The sequence below is a fragment of the Patiria miniata genome, unplaced genomic scaffold (assembly GCF_015706575.1).
Source record: "Patiria miniata isolate m_02_andy unplaced genomic scaffold, ASM1570657v1 HiC_scaffold_5, whole genome shotgun sequence".
In the NCBI taxonomy this organism is placed as follows: domain Eukaryota; kingdom Metazoa; phylum Echinodermata; class Asteroidea; order Valvatida; family Asterinidae; genus Patiria; species Patiria miniata.
Window position 1 is genome coordinate 1,135,253 of NW_024037072.1, and position 26,453 is coordinate 1,161,705.

General features: G+C 39.1%; 1 protein-coding gene across 1 annotated transcript; it reads right to left on the bottom strand.

Moving 5' to 3' along the window:
• Nucleotides 1-743: 743 nt before the first annotated feature.
• Nucleotides 744-25,389, bottom strand: LOC119740545 (MAM and LDL-receptor class A domain-containing protein 1-like). The gene is made up of 42 exons (XM_038215890.1): nucleotides 25,341-25,389; nucleotides 24,623-24,697; nucleotides 23,554-23,712; nucleotides 19,570-19,838; nucleotides 19,192-19,273; nucleotides 18,654-18,812; nucleotides 18,070-18,338; nucleotides 17,759-17,840; nucleotides 17,202-17,360; nucleotides 16,748-17,016; nucleotides 16,472-16,550; nucleotides 15,887-16,048; nucleotides 15,026-15,294; nucleotides 14,720-14,801; nucleotides 14,073-14,231; nucleotides 13,625-13,893; nucleotides 13,343-13,421; nucleotides 12,762-12,923; nucleotides 11,902-12,170; nucleotides 11,598-11,679; nucleotides 10,955-11,113; nucleotides 10,507-10,775; nucleotides 10,201-10,282; nucleotides 9,814-9,975; nucleotides 9,279-9,547; nucleotides 8,982-9,063; nucleotides 8,424-8,582; nucleotides 7,929-8,197; nucleotides 7,602-7,683; nucleotides 7,197-7,352; nucleotides 6,211-6,467; nucleotides 5,980-6,064; nucleotides 5,622-5,795; nucleotides 4,889-5,145; nucleotides 4,663-4,747; nucleotides 3,969-4,142; nucleotides 3,317-3,573; nucleotides 3,091-3,175; nucleotides 2,394-2,567; nucleotides 1,681-1,937; nucleotides 1,450-1,534; nucleotides 744-946 (listed from the first exon to the last, which is right to left on the bottom strand). The coding sequence occupies exons 1-42, from the start codon at nucleotides 25,387-25,389 to the stop codon at nucleotides 744-746; spliced, it is 6,966 nt and encodes a 2,321-aa protein (XP_038071818.1).
• Between the last annotated feature and the right edge of the window lie 1,064 nt (nucleotides 25,390-26,453).

The window sequence follows — 26,453 nt, forward strand, 5'->3', positions numbered from 1 at the left end:
ACCAAAATGTGATGCATACGCCGCTTGCTGTTGCGACAGCCGTCACCCCTTCTAGGCGTGGCTTGTAAGAACGATAATTAGATGTGTAGAGGTAGTAGCCCGAAGCTGTAATACAATTGCGTCATCTCCAGACATTAGACAAGTCTATTCAGGCAATTTCAAGGAGGAAATTTCACAATGGATACATGATGGTGATACATGATACATGACCGTTATGTCATTGTCATGTTTTTGTAAAACAACACTCTAAAAATAAAGCAACTAACAGTTTATCAGTTTAAAAATTAAAAAAAGTATTTTTTTGGGTCACTTAACACTGTTGACCGTTTTACAAAACTGTAAAACAACAAAGCAGTCAATGGTACGTTTATTGTTTGTTTTTGAGGAAATCCACAACGGCAAAACGATATAACGGTATGTACCGGGATTCTTTGTATGATTGCGACTTGTCTTCAACGTAACAAGAAAGGAAGGCAGTAATCACTCTGAAAACTAAATAGGCGATGCTCAGATGTTGGCTTTTAGACCTTACAAAAAGGATTCAGTAATTTGGTGGCATCGTCGTATAACACAAAGTAAAACAAGCTCAACAGATCGATAATAATGTTGGGAAATGACATACAGATACACGATATGATTTTAGTTAACGATACAGAAATAAGATCCAGTCAGTACATCTTCAGCGCATTACACTTAAACAATGTCTCTCTGAAAGTCCCCTGACGAACTAATTGTTAAGGCAATCATCGCCGAAGACTAAATTGAAACTCACAGTTCCCGGTAGTATGGTCTGCCCGTGGTCCAATTGAGACACCGTTCATGCTACCAGAATCGCGATACCAATCACTAACATCATTCTTGCTATTGGTATAATGACACAGGTGGATGGCATCGTCAAAATCACAGTCCACCAGGAAGGACGGATCAGGCGTGTTTGGAGGTAGAGCTGTGGACATAAACAAGAACTTTTTTGTACTCACAGAGGGTTCGGTCAAAAATAAAATAAAATCGGTCTAAAAGTCCAAACTTTTATATTGCCAGTTATTTTGTCAACAATTTTACTTCGTGTTTTTCATCCCGATAGAATGTCCCTCTTGTAAGTAGTCTTTAACAGATCCTTATATGGACATTGGCGCACTGGGCAACGTGGCACAGAACGCGGTGATGCTAGTGTAGTGTGAATTTAGGACTCTCGAAATACGGACTCGTTGGTAGTATTGCGCATATGCCTAGAGGGTAGGAACATCCAATCCACTAACGGGTAAAACGAAACAGACCTCATCAGCGTCCAAGTTTGATGTGACCCATAGAAAGTGTTTAAGACCAGCCAGCCTGTATGTTATCGACCGTTTAAAACCGGCCACGTGGCGGGCTCTCGCCCAATAACATGCAATTGGTAAACTTCTTAGGTATTTGTGAATACCTGTTACTAATGTGAAACAAACCTACCGGAACATACTCCATCAGAAAGACTTATATCATCGATTGCAACGTTGCCTTGGGAACCGACTGCATTTTCGGAAATGAACACGAGCTGTGAAACGAAGACAGTTTTAGTGAAAAATGTTGAAATTTATGAATAAAAGGAGACAGGGTTTGGTTTGAGACAGTATCAAAAATTAATATGACAGGCTGGTATTCGTATTTAGCAAAAGCCAATCTGGGTGTCATATCGCTTACCTTAAATTCACTTCCTGGATCGATGCTGATTGATGCCTCATACCACTTGCTTTCCTTGGTATATCCTGACTGAGACCAACGAGCTGAGCCAAGGACGCCATTCGTCTCAGTATAGACATTGAGTGTGCCAATGTTATAGCCATACATGTGGTACCAAAATGTAATGCATGCGCCGCTGGCTGGTGCGACAGCCGTCACCCCTTCTAGGTGTGGCTTGTTAGAACCATAATCAGGTGTGTAGAGGTAGTAGCCCGAAGCTGTAATACAATTGCGTCATCTCAAGACATTAGACAAGTCTGAACAGTAAAATAGATTTCCAATGATGAACTATTTTAATGACTATTTTTCAGTTTGTGAAAAAACACATGTCTATGTATGATTGCGTCCTGTCTGCGACGCAGCATTCACCATGAAAGGTAAATCGGCGTTGTTGAGATGTTGGATTTTAGACCTTATAAAAAGGATTCCGTAAATTGGTGGCCTATATTGATCATCTTCGTTATAACACAAAGTAAGACGCGAGAGATCGTTAATACATGTTGGGAAATGACAAAGCCTACAGATGCACGATATGAATTAGTTAACGATACAGAAAAAACAGCCCATCAGTTAATCTCCGGCGCAACCCTCTTAAACAATGTCTCCCTGAAAGTCCCCCGAAGAACCAATTGTTAAGGCAATCATCGCCAAAGGCTGGATTTCTTGAAACTCACAGGTTCCGGTAGTATGATCTGCCTTGGGTCCAATTGAGACACCGTTCATGCTACCAGAATCGCGATACCAATCACCATCATCATTCTTGCTATTGGTATAATGACACAGGTGGATGACATCGTCAAAATCACAGTCCACCACGAAGGACGGATCAGGCGTGTTTGGAGGTAGAGCTGTGGACATAAACAATAACATTATTTGAACTCAAAGAGGGCTCGGTCTAAAAGTAAAAAAAAATCAGTCTTAAAGTCAAAACAAGTGAAAGAGCATACATTTCCAGCTATTTTGTCAACAATTTTACTTCGTGTTTTTCCAAACACCCCTATAGAATGTCCCTCTCGCGAGAAGTTGTTAACAGCTCCTAATGGACATAGGCGCAATGGGCGATGAGGCACAGAACGCGGTGATGCCAGTGTAGTGTGAATTTAGGACTCTCGAAATACAGACTCGTTGCCTGTATTGCGCACGCATATACCTAGTAGAGAATTGGAACGTCCAATCCAACGGGTCAAAGGAAACAGACCTCATAGGTGTCCAGGTTTCATGTGACACCAGAAAAAGTGTTTAAGGCCAGCCAACCTATATTTTATCGACCGTTTAAAACCGGCCACGTGGCGGGCTCTCGGCTAATAACATTCAATTGGTAAACTTCTTAGGTATTTATGAATACCTGTTACTAATGTGAGACAAACTTACCTGAACATACTCCATCAGAAAGACTTATATCATCGATTGCAACGTTGCCTTGGGAACCGACTGCATTTTCGGAAATGAACACGAGCTGTGAAACGAAGACAGTTTTAGTGAAACTTGTTGAAATTTATGAATAAAAGGAGTCAGGGTTTGGTTTGAGAAGGAAATCAAATATAACAGGCTGCTATTCGTATTTAGCAAAAGACAATCTGGGTATCACATCGCTTACCTTAAATTCACTTCCTGGATCGATGCTGATTGATGCCTCATACCATTTGCTTTCCTTGGTATATCCCGACTGAGACCAACTAGCTGAGCCAAGGACGCCATTCGTCTCAGTGTAGACATTGAGTGTGCCCACGTTATGGCCATACATGTGATACCAAAATGTGATGCATGCGCCGCTTGCTGTTGCGACAGCCGTCACCCCTTCTAGGCGTGGCTTGTAAGAACGATAATTAGATGTGTAGAGGTAGTAGCCCGAAGCTGTAATACAATTGTGTTATCTCAAGACATTAGACATCAACGCATGTCTTTGTATGATTGCGTCCTGTCTGCGACGTAACAAGAAAGAAATGCAGTTTTCATCAAGAAAGGTAAATCAGCGTTGCTTAGATTTTAACTTTTAGACCTTACAATAAGGATTCCGTAAATTGGTGGCATGCATCGTTGTATAACACAAAGTAAAACTAGCTCGAGAGATCGCTAATATATGTTGGGAAATGACATACAGATACACGATATGATTTTAGTGAACGGTACAGAAATAAGATCCAGTCAGTACATCTTCAGCGCAATCCACTTAAACAATGTCTCTCTGAAAATCCCCTGACGAACTAATTGTTAAGACAATCATCGCCGAAGACTAAATTGAAACTTACAGTTCCCGGTTGTATGGTCTGACCTTGGTCCAATTGAGACACCGTTCATGCTACCAGAATCGCGATACCAATCACCATCATCATTCTTGCTATTGGTATAATGACACAGGTGGATGGCATCGTCAAAATCACAGTCCACCAGGAAGGACGGATCAGGCGTGTTTGGAGGTAGAGCTGTGGACATAAACAATAACATTATTTGAACTCAATGAGGGCTCGGTCTAAAAGTAAAAAAATCGGTCTAAAAGTCAAAACAAGTGAAAAAGCATACATTTTCAGCTATTTTGTCAACAATTTTACTTCGTGTTTTTCCAAACACCCCTATAGAATGTCCCTACGCGAGAAGTTGTTAACAGCTCCTAATGGACATAGGCGCAATGCGCGATGAGGCAAAAAACGCGGTGATGCCAGTATAGTGTGAATTTAGGACTCTCGAAATACAGACTCGTTGCCAGTATCGCGCACGCATATACCTAGTAGAAAATTGGAACGTCCAATCAAACGGGTCAAAGGAAACAAACCTCATAGGTGTCCAGGTTTCATGTGACACCAGAAAAAGTGTTTCAGACCAGCCATCCTATATTTTATCGACCGTTTAAAACCGGCCACGTGGCGGGCTCTCGGCCAATAGTATGCAATGGGTAAACCTCTTAGGTATTTATGAATACCTGTTACTAATGTGAGACAAACTTACCTGAACATACTCCATCAGAAAGACTTATATCATCGATTGCAACGTTGCCTTGGGAACCGACTGCATTTTCGGAAATGAACACGAGCTGTGAACCGAAGACAGTTTTAGTGAAACTTATTGAAATTTATGAATAAAAGGAGACAGGGTTTGGTTTGAGAAGGGAATCAAATATAACAGGCTGCTATTCGTATTTAGCAAAATACAATCTGGGTATCACATCGCTTACCTTAAATTCAGTTCGTGGATCGATGTTGATTGATGCCTCATACCACTTGCTTTCCTTGGTATATCCCGACTGAGACCAACGAGCTGAGCCAAGGACGCCATTCGTCTCAGTGTAGACACTGAGTGTGCCAATGTTATAGCCATACATGTGATACCAAAATGTGACACATGCGCCGTTGGCTGATCCGACAACTGTCACCCCTTCTAGGCGTGGGTTGTTAGAACCATAATCAGGTGTGTAGAGGTAGTAGCCCGAAGCTGTAATTAAATCGTGTTATATCAAGACATTAGACAAGTCTGAACAGCAAAATGGATTTCCAATGATGAGCTATTTTAATGACTACTTTTCAGTTTGTGATCGACACATGGCTTTGTATGATTGCGTCCTGTCTGCGACGTAACAAGAAAAAAAAAGAGGCAATATTCACCATAAAATATAAATCAGCGTTGCTCAGATTTTAACTTTTAGACCTTACAAAAAGGATTCCGTAAAATGGTGGCATATATTTATCATCGTTGTATAACACAAAGTAAAACTAGCTCGAGAGATCGCTAATATATGTTGGGAAATGACATAGGGCCTACAGATACACGATATGATTTTAGTTAACGATACAGAAATAAAAGCCAGTCAGTACATCTTCAGCGCAATCCACTTAAACAATGTCTCTCTGAAGTCCCCTGACGAACTAATTGTTACACCAATCATCGCCGAAGACTAAATTGAAACTTACAGTTCCCGGTAGTATGGTCTGTCCTTGGTCCAATTGAGACACCGTTCATGCTACCAGAATCGCGATACCAATCACCATCATCATTCTTGCTATTGGTATAATGACACAGGTGGATGACATCGTCAAAATCACAGTCCACCAGGAAGGACGGATCAGGCGTTTTTGGAGGTAGAGCTGTGGATATAATAGAGAACTTTGTTTGAACTCACAGAGGGTACGGACTCAATGATTGTTGAACTATTGTATCAGCACTAACAAAGTGCAGATAAAGTCACTCACAATGACCTCTAATATCAGTGACAATCATCAAATGCTACATAAATTAATCAATATAATACCTAATGTGAAACAAACTTACCTGAACATACTCCATCAGATAGACTTATATCATCAATTGCAATGTTGCCTTGGGAACCGAATGCATTTTCGGAAATGAATACGAGCTGTGAAAGGAAGACAGTTTTAGTGAAAATTGTTGAAATTTATGAATGAAAGGAGACAGGGTTTGGTTTGAGACAGTATCAAAAATTAACATAACAGGCCGGTATTCGTATTTAGCAAAAGACAATCCGGGTATCACATAGCTTACCTTAAATTCACTTCCTGGATCGATGCTGATTGATGCCTCATACCACTTGCTTTCCTTGGTATATCCCGACTGAGACCAACGAGCCGAGCCAAGGACGTCATTCGTCTCGGTGTAGACATTGAGTGTGCCAATGTTATAGCCATACATGTGATACCAAAATGTGATGCATGCGCCGTTGGCTGGTGCAACAACCGTAACCCCTTCTAGGCGTGGCTGGTTAGAACCATAATCAGATGTGTAGAGGTAGTAGCCCGAGGCTGTTATAAGATGCATTGTATAAAAGGGATATCAAAACAGACCATACAGTTAAATTAAAGTTAGCAAAATATTAATGCTTATTGATCATGAAAAGTCCCTGATGTATCTTTTCTATTGATGTAAACTTGTTAACCTTGGGGGCAGCACTAATCTAATGTGCAATCAAATTAAGTTTGCAGATTATTTCTGTTTTAAATTGGTGACTGTAGAGTATCCTTATCAACGTCACCCACCAAAGGCGGATCCAGAACACAATTTTTTGGGGGGCTAAAAAATGTTTTGGTCCCCCAAAAAAGTAGGCCAACAAAATTACGGCGTGGGGTTCGGGGCCCGCTTAAGGGCCCCGAAAATTTTTTGGATTCTAGATGCTCTGTGGTGCGATCTGAGGCAATTTCTGACCACTTTAACCAATGTTTTTTGGGGGAAAAGATGGTGGTGTACTCATTGCCTACCTTTATTGCGATGTAACATAAAAAAAAAAAATGGTTTCGTTTTGGGTTTTTTTTTGGGGGGGGGGGGGCATGGCCCCCTTTGGCCCCCCGGATCCGCCCTTGTCACCCACACACTTACACTGCTAATTCACTGAACACATTAACGCTGAGGACCGTAAAATAATCCTTTCACAAAAGTTTCCGTATGATGAAACAAATCGTTTTCTTGGTAACCCCTATTTTTTTCTGAACTCAATTGTAAAGAGCTGTCGTGACAAAGCCTGATTATCAACTTACAGTTTGCAGTTGTGTGGTCTGCAGCGGGTCCAATTGAGTCACTGTTTAGTTTACCAGACCTGCGGTACCAGTCCCCATTATCGCTCTTGCTATTGGTATAATTGCAAAGGGGCGTTGTGCCATCAAAATCACAGTCAACTGGCGAGAACGGCTTGTCTGTGGATTAATGGATACAGGAGTAGTCAGAGAGGACCACAACACTACTAAAGAAGCAAAGTTTTGGGAGAAGCATTCTAATTGAAATTTGAATTGAAATGATCTGTATTGTTTACAGTGAAATCTATTATGATATCGTGTGCTTGGATAATGTAATTTCATTGGTCTAGGAGGGCCACGTGTCTTGAAAATAAGAATGCATGTCAATATTTCCACAGCCATTCTTTCAATAGTCACCAATTTACATACTACATTTCCCTTCATCGACGCTGACGTCATCAAGCGCCATGTCACCAAGGACATCACTTCCACGTTCGCCGATGAAAATCATCTGCAAAACAAATAATCGACCAGCAATTATCATATTGATGGATTAAGATTCGTCTGCTTCTGTTTTTGAGGGTCTTGTCCATTTAAGTAAATGCCTCTATTAGTATTTTTTTGTCAGGAGCAAGATTATCTCAAGATTGAACGAATGAAGTAACATAAATCTTTATTAACGAGCACACTTTTGAGTATATGTTTCCCGAAAGGAGTCGTTATGAGTCCGTGACATTTCAAAGAGGAATTACTCACCTGAAACTTACTCCCAAGATCAATATTTATTGCTGCATTCAACCACTTGTTACCAGAGTTACCATTCGCTGACCAGCGGGCAGGGCCAAGACCACCTTGACCATCACCTGTGTATACCGTCAATGATCCCATGTCTGCCCCGTACATGTGGTACCAAAATCTGACACACGCACCAGTGGCAGGTGCAATGGCTTTGGGGCTGTCTAGTCGAGCTTTATCGGATGCAACTCTGGGAGCAGATGCTTCAGTGTACATGTAGAAACCACTTGCTGCAAAATTAATCACGGATCAGGTCAGAGAACTGTTTCCGGTAATGTAGTTCATCCCCATGTCACCCATTTTCAAAACGAATTCACTTGTGAAATCTGAGTTGTTGTTTTTTAACAACAATCGTGGGTGAACCTTGATAACGATGTTTTGATCATGCCACTTTTGGTAAATATCCGCAAAGCAGAAAGGAATAAATATGCTCTAGGTTCTTTCATGAGAACTCACAAGTTCCTACAGTGTGGTCTGAGTCAGGCCCAGTGTCTTCGCTTGAGGTGCCACCGCTATTGAGTGTCCAATCAAAGTCATCATTCTGGCTATTTTCGAAGAGACATAGGTTGTTGGAATCGAAGTCACATTTCAAAGCCGACGATGGCACTGGTGGGACTGTAACGCAAAAGAATAAAGTAATTCCAAACATAAAAGGGAGGGTACACAGAAGTAATTTGTTGTTGCAAAGCACATATCTATTATTAGTATCGTTCTTTCACTCTTATTTTATTTAAATGGTACTTTCTATAAAGTTAAAAAAATGAGTTGTAGACTTACACTGTGAATTGAAAATCTGTTACTTTTGTTTTCTGATACTTTTACGGATCTTTCCAAATAGTTTAACAGATTTAATTACTGGTTTTTTTGGGGGGTGGGGGACTAGTGCAACATTCGTCTCTCATTGTGTATTAAGCTGCCTGCATGTTTTGTTATTTCGTTTTGATTCGCAAAACCTTTTGACTGTTGGTTTTCTCCATTCTCCAACACTGATAAAAAAGACGGATAAAAACGTACTACAATCGCCTTCATTGACGCTGATGTCATCGATGGCTATGTCACCATGGTAATCACTTCCTCGTTCGCCGACAAAAGAAACCTTCAAAAGTAAAGGAGCACGAAGTATAAAGTAACACAAGAAAACTTAAGCAGCGTCGATTCACGTTTTGACATAATACAGCTGGTCTTCAGTTGACTCCACGCTAACAAAATTGGTTATCAGTCCGATTTCTCAAAAAATTCCTCCTTGATAAATAAGGTGAATTTTTTAATTGGTGAAATACATTTGTGACAGAAAGCTTTTCAGTTCCGTACCTGAAATTCAACCCCAGAAGCAATATCTATAGATGCATTCAGCCACTTGTTACCAGAGTTACCATTCGCTGACCAGCGGGCAGGGCCAAGACCACCTTGACCATCACCTGTGTAGACTGTCAATGATCCCATGCCTGTCCCGTACATGTGGTACCAAAATCGTACACACGCACCAGTGACAGGTGCAATGGCTTTGGGGCTGTCTAGTCGAGCTTTATCGGATGCAACTCTGGGATCAGATGCCTCAGTGTACATGTAGAATCCGTTTGCTGCAAAATTAAATGAGGCTTTGGAAAACATCAATTCAGAAAAAAATCACTGTTCAGTTTTATCGAATGAACAATGTGGTACTTACAGCATATTTTATTTTATCTTTTTAATTTTTCATTGTGTATTTTTGCATTCTTTCTATTAGAATGTGCTTTTACGAGGTTGAGCTGTTGAAAATTATGCTGCCCGCCAATTTCAGTAACAGTACCTAAGGCATTCACTGACACCATAAGAAAAAACTCTACATGATTTCCCGTACACTTACAAGTTCCGACAGTGTGGTCCGAGTCAGGCCCAGTGTCTGAGCTGGAGGTGCCACCGCTATTGAGTGTCCAATCGAAGTCATCATTCTGGCTGTTTTTAAATTGACAAAGGTGGTTGGAATCGAAGTCACATTTCAAAGCTGATAACGGCTCGGTCGGCAAACCTTGCGGAAATAAAAAAAATATAAATATGTATCAAAAATCTAAAAGGGTGGAATTCAAGCAACAAATGTATGATTTTGCTCTACCTACCCCTATGCTTTAATCATTACCATTTTGTGAAAACTAATTACTTCTTTACCTAGTTTTAAACCCTTAAACTCGACTTACACGTTAAAAGGGAGTTTGGTATAATTATTTTGTAATATCAAAGTAAATAGAATACGTACTACATTTGCCTTCATCAACGCTGATGTCATCAATAGCTATGTCACTTCTGACATCACTTCCACGTCCAGCGACAAAAGAAACCTGCATAAAGGAATACATAGTCCAACAAAATACTGCACAGACGTCGTTTATCCCATGAATTAAGTCGCCGTTTTCCACTTACGTCCAAACATTTAAAACTGATTATCAGACTTCGTGAAATGTATTGAATAGATTTTTATTTTCAGATTTTTTTTCTCAAATGACCATGTTTTCCAATGAGCCATCTTTTTAACTGAACCTAAATCAATTGTTGAATTAAGTACCTGAAGTTCAAGCCCAGGGTCAACATCTATTGCTGTATCCACCCACTGGTTACCAGAGTTACTACTCGCTGACCAGCGGGCAGGGCCAAGACCACCTTGACCATCACCTGTGTAGACCGTCAATGATCCCATGTCTACCCCGTACATGTGGTACCAAAATCTGACACACGCACCAGTGGCAGGTGCAATGGCTTTGGGGCTGTCTAGTCGAGCTTCATCGGATGCAACTCTGGGAGCAGATGCATCAGTGTAGATGTAGAACCCACTTGCTGTACATGTAATCATGAAGTCAAAATACGTTTTATTCCGGTCATAATTTCAAGTTACATGAAAAAAAGGAAACGTTATCTTGCAAACACCATATCTTTGAAAGGAACTCACATGACAAAAGCACATTCCTTCCAAATGTGCTTTTTTGATTATTTTTACTTGGTAGAATTTAACTTACAATTTCGTGTAGTGTGGTCTGAGTCAGGCCCAGTGTCTGCGCTGGGGGTGTTGCCGTTATTGAGTGTCCAATCAAAGTCATCATAAGCGCTATTTTTGAATTGACAAAGGTTGTTGGAATCAAAGTCACAATTCAAGGCTGATAATGGCGCGGTTGGGTCTGTTGACAAAGGTAGAACATTATACCAAACTAATAAAGGGCCAGTGTACACAGAAATATTTCTTTGTCATAGATATACAATTATCAAAAATCAATAAATAATATGAACTATATGAAAAAGTCATCCGTTTAAGGGGACTACATTGGGTAAAAAAACCCATGAAATCAGACTTTAACTGTGAATCGGAAATTTGTAATTTCTGATTATTTTACGGAGTTTTTCATTAAATTGGACATTAAGCGTGATTTGGAAATGAGCGATTTGTGATAATTTTTCGGAATTTTCCAAATTTGATTTACCGCTAGCATTTTTTTGGAACTAGTGGGCATTCTTCTCTCATGGTGTATTGAGCTTTTTGATTTTTTTTTCATTTCGGATTTGATTCGTAAATATTTTTGACGGCAGTTTTCTCCATTAGTTGAAATGTGTTTGTTAATTAGTACATTAATCAAAAACTGATATAAAAAACAGACGAAAACGTACTACAATCGCCTTCGTCAACGCTGATGTCATCGATGGCTATGTCACCATGGTAATCACTTCCTCGTTCACCGACAAAAGAAACCTTCAGAAATAAAGAAATAAAGGAACATGAATCATAGAGTTGCACAAGAACACTTGACCAGCGTCGATTCTCGTATTGACATAATACAGCTAATCTTTCGTTTACTCCAAGATAACAAAATTGTTATCAAATTTCTTCACACGATTCGGTAGTATTCCCTCAAAAAAGAAGAGTGCTTTTAATTGAGCTATGTTTGTGACAGAAAACTGTTTAGTTCCTTACCCGAAATTCGAGCCCAGAAGTAATATATATTGATGCGTCCAACCACTTGTTTCCGGAGTTACTATTCGCTGACCAGCGGGCAGGGCCAAGACCACCTTGACCATCACCTGTGTATACCGTCAATGATCCCATGTCTGCCCCGTACATGTGGTACCAAAATCTGACACACGCACCAGTGGCAGGTGCAATGGCTTTGGGGCTGTCTAGTCGAGCTTTATCGGATGCAACTCTGGGATCAGATGCCTCAGTGTACATGTAGAATCCATTTGCTGCAAAATTAAGTTTAGCTTTTGAATCCTTTAATTCAGAAAAAAAAATCTTCTTCAAGTTTATTGAAGTAATAATAAAGTCCGTTAGGCATATTTAAAAAAAAATATGTTCATTGAGAATATTTTCATTATTTCTTTTAGGATATTCTTTTCGAGGTTGAGCTGATCAAAATTATGCTGCATGCGAATTTCTGTGAAAATGTGGGAAAGGTTAGGTGTAATATTTTTGTACAAGATGATAAAACTCAAGACGAGTAAACCCCACATGAGCTCTATCAACATTCAACTAGATGTTTTCCTTTTTTTCTTGTTCCCGCCTATGCTCAGTTAAAGTATTATTATTTAACTTAAAGACCCACTAAACTTGATTGTATTGTTGTTTATGTATGTTATTCTGCCTTGCTTTAGTGTCAGTTCACATTGTAGTCCTTTGAATCTAGTGTTTTGATAAAAGTGTCCCAGGTTTTGACACTGTTGCATGCCTTGAATATTTAATAAAGACATGAATTAAAAAACAAACAAGATGGTGAAACAATACCTAAAGCATTCACTGACACCATAGGAAATCCCTGCACGTTTGTCTGTACTTACAGGTTCCTACAGTGTGGTCTGAGTCAGGCCCAGTGTCTGAGCTGGAGGTGCCACCGCTATTGAGTGTCCAATCAAAGTCATCATTCTGGCTGTTTTTAAATTGACAAAGGTGGTTGGAGTCGAAGTCACATTTCAAAGCTGATAACGGTACGGTCGGCAAACCTTGCGGATAAGACAAATATTAATATGTATCAACAATCTAAAAGGGTGGAATTTAAGCAACAAACTATTTTCTGCTCCATCTATCCCTATTCTTTAACAATTACCGTTATGTGAATATGAAGTACTACTTAACAGAGTTTTAAGCACTTAAACTTGACTTACACGTACAAAGGAATTTGGTATACTTAATTTGTATTACAATTCATTTTCTTTTCAGGAGTTTTACAACTTGGGTTTACATTTGTTATTGTTTTCATACAAGAAAAAGAGGCTTCTTTGATGATATTCAATTTTCTCATATTTTGTTATTTGTTGCATTTCATGTCATTCGCTAAGCTTGGATTTCCTGAATTTTTGAAATATGTGCAAATATTCAAAGCGGTAAAACCTAACATCAAAGGAAATAGAATACGTACTACATTCGCCTTCCTCAACACTGATATCATCAATTGCTATGTCACTTCTGACATCACTTCCACGTCCAGCGACAAACGAAACCTGCAAAAAAAAAGAATAAAAAGTGAAACACAAAAACAATCAGATGTCTGTTGTATCTATAGTTAAATAGCTTTTTTCCATTTACGTCCAAAAAATTACAACTGGTTATCAGACGTTTAGAAAAAAAAAATGTATAGAATAGATTCCCATTGCATGGTTTCTTAATTATTAAATGAATTAAAAAGAATTGTTAAATTCCGTACCTGAAATTCAAGCCCAGGGTCAACGTCTATTGTCGTCTCCACCCACTGGTTACCAGAGTTACTACTCGCTGACCAGCGGGCAGGGCCAAGACCACCTTGACCATCACCTGTGTATACCGTCAATGATCCCATGTCTGTCCCGTACATGTGGTACCAAAATCTTACACACGCACCAGTGGCAGGTGCAATGGCTTTGGGGCTGTCTAGTCGAGCTTTATCGGATGCAACTCTGGGAGCAGATGCGTCAGTGTAGATGTAGAACCCACTTGCTGTAAACGTAATCATGAAGTCAAAATACTTTTTATTCCGGTCATAATTTCAAGTTACATGAAAAAAAGGAAACGTTATCTTGCAAACACCATATCTTTGAAAGGAACTCACATGACAAAAGCACATTCCTTCCAAATGTGCTTTTTTGATTATTTTTACTTGGTGGAATTTAACTTACAATTTCGTGTAGTGTGGTCTGAGTCAGGCCCAGTGTCTGCGCTGGGGGTGTTGCCGTTATTGAGTGTCCAATCAAAGTCATCATAAGCGCTATTTTTGAATTGACAAAGGTTGTTGGAATCGAAGTCACAATTCAAGGCTGGTAATGGCGCGGTTGGGTCTGTTGACAAAGGTAGAAAATTATACCAAACTAATAAAGGGCCAGTGTACACAGAAATACTTATTTGTCATAGAAATACAATTATCAAACAAAATAAATAATACGAAGTATACGAAAAAGTCATCCGTTTAAGGGGACTACATTGGGTAAAAAACCCCATGAAATCAGACTTTAACTGTGAATCGGAAATTTGTAATTTCTGATTTTTTTTACGGAGTTTTCATTAAATTAGACATTAAGCGTGATTTGGAAATGAGCAATTTGTGATAATTTTTCGGAATTTTCCAAATTTGATTTACCGCTAGCATTTTTTTGGAACTAGTGGGCATTCTTCTCTCATGGTGTATTGAGCTTTTTGATTTTTTTCTTTTCATTTCGTATTTGATTCGTAAATATTTTTGACGGCAGTTTTCTCCAGTAGTTGAAATGTGTTTGTTAATTAGTACATTAATCAAAAACTGATATAAAAAAACCAGACGAAAACGTACTACAATCGCCTTCGTCAACGCTGATGTCATCGATGGCTATGTCACCGTGGTAATCACTTCCTCGTTCACCGACAAAAGAAACCTTCAGAAATAAAGAAATAAAGGAACATGAATCGTAGAGTTGCACAAGAACACTTGACCAGCGTCGATTCCCGTATTGACATAATACAGCTAATCTTTCGTTTACTCCAAGATAACAAAATTGTTATCAAATTTCTTCACACGATTCGGTAGTATTCCCTCCAAAATAGAGAGAGTGCTTTTAATTGAGCTGTCTTTGTGACAGAAAACTGTTCAGTTCCTTACCTGAAATTCAATCCCAGAGGCAATATCTATTGATGCGTCCAGCCACTTGTTACCAGAGTTACCATTCGCTGACCAGCGGGCAGGGCCAAGACCACCTTGACCATCACCTGTGTATACCGTCAATGATCCCATGTCTGCCCCGTACATGTGGTACCAAAATCTGACACACGCACCAGTGGCAGGTGCAATGGCTTTGGGGCTGTCTAGTCGAGCTTTATCGGATGCAACTCTGGGATCAGATGCCTCAGTGTACATGTAGAATCCATTTGCTGCAAAATTAAGTTTAGCTTTTGAATCCTTTAATTCAGAAAAAAAAATCTTCTTCAAGTTTATTGAAGTAATAATAAAGTCCGTTAGGCATATTTAAAAAAAAAATATGTTCATTGAGAATATTTTCATTATTTCTTTTAGGATATTCTTTTCGAGGTTGAGCTGATCAAAATTATGCTGCATGCGAATTTCTGTGAAAATGTGGGAAAGGTTAGGGGTAATATTTTTGTACAAGATGATAAAACTCAAGACGAGTAAACCCCACATGAGCTCTATCAACATTCAACTAGATGTTTTCCTTTTTTTCTTGTTCCCGCCTATGCTCAGTTAAAGTATTATTATTTAACTTAAAGACCCACTAAACTTGATTGTATTGTTGTTTATGTATGTTATTCTGCCTTGCTTTAGTGTCAGTTCACATTGTAGTCCTTTGAATCTAGTGTTTTGATAAAAGTGTCCCAGGTTTTGACACTGTTGCATGCCTTGAATATTTAATAAAGACATGAATTAAAAAACAAACAAGATGGTGAAACAATACCTAAAGCATTCACTGACACCATAGGAAATCCCTGCACGTTTGTCTGTACTTACAGGTTCCTACAGTGTGGTCTGAGTCAGGCCCAGTGTCTGAGCTGGAGGTGCCACCGCTATTGAGTGTCCAATCAAAGTCATCATTCTGGCTGTTTTTAAATTGACAAAGGTGGTTGGAATCGAAGTCACATTTCAAAGCTGATAACGGTACGGTCGGCAAACCTTGCGGAAAAGAGAAAAAATATATTAACAGTATCAAAAACCTAAAAGGGTGGAATTTAAGCATCAAACTATTTTCTGCTCCATCTACCCCTATACTTTAACAATTACCGTTATGTGAATATGAAGTACTACTTAACAGAGTTTTAAGCACTTCAACTTGACTTACATGTACAAATGAACTTGTTATACTTAATTTGTATTATAATTCATTTTCTTTTCAGGAGTTTTACAACTTGAGTTTACATTTGTTATTGTTTTCATACAAGAAAAAGAGGCTTCTTTGATGATATTCAATTTTCTCATATTTTGTTATTTGTTGAATTTCATGTCATTCGCTAAGCTTGGATTTCCTGAATTTTTAAAATATGTGCAAATATTCACAGCGGTCAAAGCTAACATCAAAGGAAATAGAATACGTACTACATTCGCCTTCCTCAACACTGATATCATCAATAGCTATGTCACTTCTGACATCACTTCCACGTCCAGCGACAAAAGAAACCTGCAAAAATAAAGGAATACAAAGTGAAACACAAAAACAAACCGACGTCTGTTGTATCTATAGTTAAATAGCTGTTTTCCATTTACGTCCAAAGAATTACAACTGGTTATCAGACTTTTAAAAAAATATATAGAATAGATTTCTATTGCATGGTTTCTTTATTAAATGAATCCAAAAACAATTGTTGAATTCCGTACCTGAAATTCAAGCCCAGGGTCAACATCTATTGCCGTCTCCACCCACTGGTTACCAGAGTTACTACTCGCTGACCAGCGGGCAGGGCCAAGACCACCTTGACCATCACCTGTGTACACCGTCAATGATCCCATGTCTGCCCCGTACATGTGGTACCAAAATCTGACACACGCACCAGTGGCAGGTGCAATGGCTTTGGGGCTGTCTAGTCGAGCTTTATCGGATGCAACTCTGGGAGCAGATGCGTCAGTGTAGATGTAGAACCCACTTGCTGTACATGTAATCATGAAGTCAAGATACATTTTAATTCCGGTCATAAGTTCAAGTTACATGAAAAAAAAGGACACGTTATTTTGCAAACACCATACCTTAAATAGGAACTCACATGACAAAAGCACATTCCTTCGAAATGTGTTTTTTTAATTTATTATTTTTACTGGGTAGTATTCAACTTACAATTTCGTGTAGTGTGGTCTGAGTCAGGCCCAGTGTCTGCGCTGGGGGTGTTGCCGTTATTGAGTGTCCAATCAAAGTCATCATAAGCGCTATTTTTGAGTTGACAAAGGTTGTTGGAATCGAAGTCACAATTCAAAGCTGGTAATGGCACGGTTGGATCTGTCGACAAAGTCGAAAGTTATAACAAACGATAAAAAAAAGTACTCAGAAAGAAATTGTTATTAAGGAAAAGCTTTTGAAATAAATAATGATAAAAACATAACTAAGTTTGCGCTCTCTGTTCTTTATCGGGTTAAAACCATGAAACTAGACATCAACTCCGAATTGGAAATTTACAATTTCTGATAACTTTGAGGATGTCTCAAAGTTTGGTTTCCAGCTAGCATTTTTTGGAGCTAGTGCAATAGTCGTCTCGCATTGTGTATTAAGCTGTCGAATTTAGTGTTTGTAATTATTTTTTGATTCGAAAAGATTTTTGATGAGGGTTATCTCCATTGAAATATTTGTTAGTTAGCACATTAATAAAACATTAATATAACAGACAGGCGAAAACGTACCACATTTGCCGGCATCAACGCCGATGTCATCGATGGCTATATCACCTTTGTAACCACTTCCTCGCTCACCTACAAAAGAAACCTTCAGAAAAAAGGGGGAAAAGAATAAGGTTAAACAGAAAAACTTCAGCAACGTCGATTTACGTCTGAACATGTACAGCTGAGTGGTCCTCAGTTTACTTCAAGCTATTTGGTGACCAAAATTCTAGACACGTTTTGATTTCTCAAAACAGGTATTTCCTGCATGATAAGTAAAGAGCTTTCTCAATTGGTGAGCCATCTTTGTGACTGAACATTGTTTAGTTCCTCACCCGAAATTCAAGCCCAGAGGCAATATCTATTGATGCGTCCAACCACTTGTTTCCGGAGTTACTATTCGCTGACCAGCGGGCAGGGCCGAGACCACCTTGACCATCACCTGTGTATACCGTCAATGATCCCATGTCTGCCCCGTACATGTGGTACCAAAATCTGACACACGCACCAGTGGCAGGTGCAATGGCTTTGGGGCTGTCTAGTTGAGCTTTATCTGATGAAAGTCTGGGACTCGATGCTTCAGTGTAGATGTAGAAACCACTCGCTTCAAAGTAAAAGTTTGATCACATTAAAATCAGGCAGTAATTTCCTGTTTATTCTTTTTCTACCGAAGTGGCTAATATTTGAACCGTTATCTCTAATTTTTGACTCCTTTCCTTTTTATATCATGGTTACATGTATTAATATTCGGTTTTTACATCAAGAAACAATGCCTCGTCGCAATTAAGTCGGAATCTGAAAATAATGTTAATGAGTAATGTTTTAAATTGGATGAGAGGTTAAGATAAAAACTAGTGAAACAATACCCAAGGCAATCCTAGACAAGCCTTTCCTCCTATTTGTAATTGGTTTAACTTACAAGTTCCTACAGTGTGGTCCGAGTCAGGCCCAGTGTCTGAGCTGGAGGTGCCACCGCTATCGAGTGTCCAATCAAAGTCATCATTCTGGCTGTTTTCGAAGAGACATAGGTTGTTAGAATCGAAGTCACATTTCAAAGCCGACGATGGCACTGGTGGGACTGTAACACAAAAATGTAAATATAAGAGAAGAATCCAACATTGCAAAGAAGCAACTTGATTCTTTCCTATTATTGAATTAAATATTACTTTTTAGAGTTTAAAACCTGGATTTGAACTTCGGGTTTGCAATTGAAATTCGTATATAATTCTGTTTTTTCTTGTTTTGACAAAATTGGTTAACAAGCTCTTCATTGTGTGTAACGTTTGAGACAAATTAATGCGACGGGCCTCTTTTCTTACAGATTGGATTTTCCGGATGCGTTAGATGATTTTGAGCTTGTTTCGTTATTTTTTGCATTAGTTTTTCCCCAAATCTTCGATTTCTTTGGGAAAGGATAACGCTACTACAAAGCATATAAGAAGATAAAGAATACGTACTACAATCTTTATCATCGAGTATGATGTCATCAATGGCTATGTCACTTTTGAAATCACTTCCACGTTCACCGACAAAGGAAACCTGCAGAAATGAAATCGTACCAATATTTAGTTGAGTTCAAGATAATACAAGTTATTGCGAGTCTGTTGACATAAATAAAAATGTGTGCCTTCCCATGGGCGCCCCTGAAGGACATTCAACAGTTGAGAACGGCTCAAACAGTGTTGGACAGCTCAGTTGGTATAGAGCATTTGTACATTTTCCTAATAGTCGCAAGTTCACCTCTGTTCCTGCCAATTTGTTTGTTACACTTGAATGCGTAGGTATTAGTATTATGACAAAACAGCTCTCCGACAAATGACTGTTCAATTTCTTACCTGAAATTCGAGCCCAGGGTCAATACTTATAGCTGTCTCCCACCACTGGTTACCAGAGTTACTATTCGCTGACCAGCGGGCAAGGCCAAGACCACCTTGACCATCACCTGTGTATACCGTCAATGATCCCATGTCTGCCCCGTACATGTGGTACCAAAATCTGACACACGCACCAGTGGCAGGTGCAATGGCTTTGGGGCTGTCTAGTCGAGCTGTATCGAGAGGGTTCCTTGGTTCCGATGCTTCAGTGAAGATGAAGAAACCAAATGCTGTAAATCGATTTTAAAAGTTTGTTAAACAGATAACCATCACATATTCTATACAGGGTGAATTCCCCCCCCCCCAAAAAAAAATGCAACCCTGAAACATTTGTCTTTCAAAAAAATTAATGGGTGATTTTATGTGCTTGGTATCAGATTAAAGCTGAAAGATTTCCTTTCAAATACTGACAAAAAAATCATGAACATAGCACTTTGAGTTGCTGAGAAAATGCCAACTTTGTAAAAGTAGTCATTTTTCATCCTGTGCACAAAACATTATACCACTGTAAGGGATTTCCTCCGTACCTTTTTGTGCATGTCCTAATCATTTCAAACATTATGGCACATAAATATGAAAAGAGTACACAAGAATTGGATGGAAATACATTTTATTTTCCACCTAAACAGGTTTATCATCATTATAGTCCTATTTTAAACCATTTCAGCGTCATAAATATGTCAAATACTTAGGAAATCGCACAAATGAAGGATACTTAGTAAACAGTAAAACAGTAGGTTTACAGTAAAGTGTTTCACTGTTTGAAGTACTTGTGTAATCTGATATCCAAAACATAGCAATCCACCGATTTCTTTTTTTTTCTTAAAAGGCAAATGTTTTAGGGTTGCATTTTTTGGGAGGTCACCCTATATATCTGCTCCTCATCACTCCAATGTTGCATGTGTCAAACGGGATTTGGAGGGTTCATTAAATCAAAAATTGAACTTTCACAATATACTATTTGCTTAGCATATGGAAGTTAAGCATTAAGATCAAACTCCTTCGTAATGTTGCTCTTTGATATATGTAAATGAATAAAACAACAGAAATAAGGTATGATGTCCATCAAAGAACAACAAGGTCTTTGAACTTAATGCTTAGTGTCCACGTCGTAAGTGCATACTGTGAAATGTCAATTCCTGACTCTAATGTTAATTGTGAAACACAGAAATAAAAAATTCATACCTTACAGCTAATTACTTTTGTTTATACATTTAAGGAAATACTTGTTGAATTATCATTGTTTTAATACGCATAATTCTTCAAATAAGTCTCAAGATTGGGCGCATTTCCTAATCGTATACGATTTAAGTCACCAGGGACGAAATGTTATGACAACAACATGAAAACGAATGACAAAAAAACCCCGAATTTGCTCTGTCAATTCAACGCCGATTGCTTCATGAGACGAATTTCAAAGATTTTGGACGAATCGGAATGCTAACAATTTAAATTGTACTGAACCTTAAAGGGAATATACATCATTTCCTTTTGCTGTAATTTTCAGAAATGGATGGAATTGGGGGGTCGGAAATATATAGCAAATATAGTTACACAGACTTTTTTTGAGGTTTTGGGTTCGAAAATGCTATAAAAACCAAGAAAAACAATCATTTTCCTGTAGTCTGGTTTCCTGACTCCATATATGAAGAAACAGAGCAGTTTACATACATTGAAGAATTGTAAGGTCAGGGAACCAGTCTAGCTGGCTTGTACCAGTTCATAGGTGAGTAATCGATTGCAAACAAGTGCGATGGTCAATTGGGGCCAGTATTTGAAAAAAAGGCAATTTTTCCCAACACTGGTCGGCTGACCAGCGTTGGAAATTGATACAAAAATACCACTTTTCTTGAAAATGACAGTATACCAGGTGCCATGACTTTACAGGATGCTTTACACTGTCATTCACTAACAGTCCAGCAAGGTATTTCAATATGATTTGGTAGTTTTATTGTTTGATGTTTGCAAATGTTGTATTTTCCCTTTAAATGAAATCTAGTGGTGGCTTTTTGAAATTCAAATTGAGAATTGAGCTTGGCGATGTTCGGAGGCGAAATTAAAGTATCGATATAGGGAATCGTCGTTTGATACAAGTGTTAAAATAACCGGGAAAACCTATACTATCAGGACTTGCAGAATACTCTAGCGAGTGAGTTGTAATGACAATGAAACAAGGCGCAATTGATATAGTGCTATGATACACAGACGTTCCACACGGGTCAGCATCGGTCAGTATTGTATTAGTTCATGTAAATCACTGGTAGAACCTAATGATGCCCGATAGATGTTCAAATATGGTACCATCATAATAAATACAGAAACAATTACATCTCAGGTGCGTGATGAATTAAAGTCGTAAGGGCGAAATAAGTAAAATTGTCGAAATTAGGGTTTTCATTTGATATGCATTTTGTCTCAAGGGGCTACGTCATTCTGACGTAATTTAGAGTATGAAAACGACGGAAGGAATGTCCCCGGCTGAAGGACCTTAGCGTTTAATACCAATATAGCAAAATATGTTTCAAGTGCGTTAACGTCCCACTGAAGTGGGTAGGTAAAACCAAGGTTATTCCAGGCAAAAGGACTTTATTATTTAACATGCCAAGTAACCACACGTTTTAGAAAAGATGAAGTTCCCGGTAACAAGGTCGTTATCAAAATTTGTTGAATAACATCAAATTAAGCAATACTTTGAAATACAAATGCACTACATTTGTTTACTGTTTAAATTAGTAACGAATTTCATGAGTTTAAATATCAGCTTTATGGGATTTTATCTCCAAAAGTGTGTGTGTGTGTTTTTTTTTTATCGTGCCTGCGCTGCTACTTAATTTTCCTTGTCTCACTACGAATGACAAAATTTTTCCAAACTTAAATGTGCCCTAACCCAATATTCCCTTGTCCTTTTCCCACGAATTTCTGTATGTTTACTAATTAGGCCACGGGCGACAAATATAATCTAATTGCGACAGCGAAATTGTGCCTCTACAGGGGGCTGTGACATTAAGGAGAACTGAAAATGTCTCCTTAAAGGAGACATTTTGGAGACAAAAGGCTTTTGCTGTAATTTTCAGAAATGGATGGAATTGGGGGGTTGGAAATATATAGCAAATATAGTTACACTGACTTTTTTGAGGTTTTGGGTTCGAAAATGCTATAAAAACAAGAAAAACGATCATTTTCCTGTAGTCTGGTTCCCTGACTCCATATAAGAAGAAACAGAGCAGTTTACATACATTGGGGAATTGTAAGGTCAGGGAACCAGTCTAGCTGGCTCGTACCCGTTCATAGGTTTGTAATCGATTGCAAACAAGTGTGATGGTCAATTGGGGCCAGTATTTGAAAAAAAGTCAGTTGTTTCCAACGCTGATCGGCCGATCAGCGTTGGAAATTGATACAAAAATACCACTTTTCTTGAAAATGACAGTATACCAGGTGCTATGATTTTACAGGATGCTTTACACTGTCATTCACTAACAGTCCAGCAAGGTATTTCAAAATGATTTGGAAGTTTTATTTTTTGATGTTTGCAAATGTTGTATTTTCCCTTTAATAGCCGATGTCTCCATCGTGGAAAGAAATTACGATAACGTTTCTCCTTAATGGTACCATTACACGTATAACAATACATGTACAATACCGCTGTCCACTTAAAAAATGGCGGCCTTCGTCGGCAAGAACGAACTCTTGCTTTAATGAATTTATACAACGACTTTATCCAATGATGTTGTACATTAATTTGGATCAAAAACTGAGGGAAAAATCAAGAAAAGGTAAAAAGGGCGTTTGCCGAAGTTGGATTGTACTGTCGGACAAAATACTTAGAAATAAACGCTGAATAAAGGCCATGATGTTTTTTTACATGCACTGCTCAAGTTCATTAGAATTCCATTTGATTCCAACATATCCCACTTTGCTGTCATTACAATTTTGATCATAACTTACAAGTTCCCGTAGTGTGGTCTGCGCTAGGCCCAGTTTCCGGGCTTGGTGTGCCGCCGCTACCAAGTGCCCAATCGAAGTCATCATTCGCACTGTTGACGTACTGACAAAAGTCGCTGTTGTCGAAGTCACAGTCAAAAGGCGACACGGGTGTCGATTTTTCTGGAGAAAAATCCATAAAAGTCAGGTTATTCAGATATTTTGTATAGACAAACCTAGGCAATCGAACACTGTATACAAAAGAGGCCCCCTTCAATGGAGAAACCATTGCCCTGAGGGATCTGTTCTCATTTGTTGCAGTTTGTTTTCTCTTGCGTTGTAGCAATTAATATCTTATGCTATGGTCTTTTCTGTGAAGAATCACACAAAACACTGCAGACTGCAGCCAGTGCTTTTTCCAAGCGTTTCTTCTATAAAATCCCTTCCTTCCATTATTTGCTGGCATAGGCACAGTGATCGATAACTGGATATGTTTTCACCAGATATGCTATATCGAATATTTTAAATATTGTGCAACTAGATGAAGATGTTTTTCACTTACCCTTTACAACTCCTCCTGCAGCAAATGCCACTATTTAGCAAACATAAACAAAGTAAACAAAATATTAACATCAAAATGATTGTTGTGAGACACCGTCCCAAGCTCAATCACATCGCACCCCTAAAAATGTATATTTCTGAATCAAAATCACCTAATGCAATTCCGCATTTCTCTCCTGCAGATCGAAAAACACGTGTTAGAATCTTAATAACAGAATGTGAATATTGTAGCGGAACAGTTAATATTGGCGCGCTAGGTTCACCGTAGTTTATTTGATTGGTACGCGGACTTCTGTCCGTTGTACAGCGCGCGAGTTGCGTGGCTGATTGGTACCCAGCGCGGGTATATAAGCGCGTGTCGCGCGCGCACTCACTCTCTTCCATTTCACTCGTCCATGGATTGAACTCTCCCATTGCACTGCTCACGTTGTGTGCTTTAGCTGTTAATTGTGGCGCGAAGCGTAGCACAGTTCCCGCTCAGAGACTTGGAGTTGCTGGAGCGTGTGTAGTACAGCTGTGGTCAGTCTCTCACTCAGGAAGAGCACTGGTTTAGTTCCGGTGAGTGTAGGGATTAGGAAATCTGGTTGGTACGGGAAGCATTCCAGTTCTTGACGATTATTGGAAAGGGGCCAATTCTTACAATTAAGCAGGACACACCTAAGTAGGACACACCTAAGTAGGACACACCTAAGTAGGACACACCTTAGTAGGACGCACCTAAGTAGGACGCACCTAAGTAGGACGCATCTTATTGGGTCTCCAAGTGGTTATAATAAAGCAGTGAAGCCCTAAATACCCGAGTGTCTGATCTATTCATTGGACGTTAACCCTTCCCCGAGTGTGTTCGTGAGGTTTGCGTGAGAGCGCGAGTGAGTGTGTTCCCTGAGCGCCTGGCGGTAGACTGCCCCAAAACGGACCTGTTCCCCTGGCCTTCCCCACAGCCGCTCGTCGGGTCGGCAGAGAGCAATATCCAAGGCATCGTCGACACAAGACCGCCACAATATGATAAACTAGCTGAGTATAGCACTTTGAACTGAACTGACTGCAAAAGTTAAACGTATACAGCTAAATTCCTCAATTCTTACCGCAGAGTTAACAGTCCCATAAAACCGCTTTGCTCTTTAAGAGTTTTGTAGTCAATTTAAAGTTGTCCCAACCATTACTTCCCATCCATACAAAGCCTCAACGAAATTCAATTTCAGACAAAGTCGGATTAATTTTACCAATTGCAGATCAAAGAATGAATTTACCAATAAGCAGGGCAGCAACAGCCAATGCTCCGGCGTCCGTCTTGCCCATGGTGGCTCCCCGTTGCGCACAAGCCACGATGATTCAGAGACACTTCAAAACCTCCCATTATATGGAATTTCAGTCCAAACTGGGAATGGTAATTTAGATCACCTGAGGCAGCTGAATAAATGCAAAAGTAGATTAAGTGTCTTGATTAGTTTCACAGTCAGCTGAACGAAAGAAATTAATCACTGAGTCAGTATCTGCCCGGTTCGTTTGCTAGTTGTTGCGTCAGACTTGTAGTTCACGCAAGCGTTATACAAAATAAGGCCAAACTTTACTACTCAATTGTTTTTGTTTTGGTCCATGTTCCTTTTTCACAATGTAGGCTTTAACTTTTGAATTTCAATTCAATAAATCTTTTGCCTTTCTATTTCCAATAGAAAACATGTTCCCTACCCCTCATGAAAAACGGCAGATGACGGAAATCATTTGGTATAAGTTGCAATTTGGTATGAGTTGGTATAAGTTGCTAACACAATACAAGAAGAAAGTAAAATGGTCTTCAAAAATAAATAGGTATCTTTTCCGATAGTTGTTAAATCATTCTATACTGAGTTGCATGCACATTATAAGCCTACTTTCGAAACTAACATGAGATAAGAAATGGTGACACCGCTTCAATAGTGATGGGTATCCTCGAGATTGAACCCAAGGACTTATAGTTCTCTCCAAAAAAGAAAAAGAAGAGTTATATTCTCTAGAATCGTAATAAATGACCGTGTTCGAAAGTGAAAGTTCAGGGTTTTCTGGTATACAGTCATTAGCTCTGTAAGCTGATCTATTAACAAGCAGCTTACAGACGATAATCGTTTCTGCCATAAATTGAAAGCATTAAGTGTCTTGTTTACATGTAGGCCCTACTTTCTGTGACAGCTGCATCTCCTGGAAAGTTTAACCCCATGCGAACAACTGAACTAATTCAAAATTGAACAACTACTGTACCTGCATGCAGTCTGTAGCTTGACTGAGATTTCTAATTTTCGTATTTTATTGTTGTAGCCACACTCTGAGTAATCATCAAGTCTCATTTTCCACGGTTTGCTGCATTTGTGAATGTTGCTAGCATTGTG

Bases quoted from the DNA above. Each gene is read 5' to 3' on its own strand.
- LOC119740545 (XM_038215890.1), bottom strand. From the start codon at position 25,389: ATGGGCAAGACGGACGCCGGAGCATTGGCTGTTGCTGCCCTGCTTATT. The intron at 18,813-19,191 runs GTACGTATTCTT...TTTGTGTTACAG, and splicing joins ACTCGATGATAAAGATTGTA to TCCCACCAGTGCCATCGTCG. The intron at 11,114-11,597 runs GTACGTTTTCGT...CTTTGTCAACAG, and splicing joins CGTTGACGAAGGCGATTGTA to ACCCAACCGCGCCATTATCA.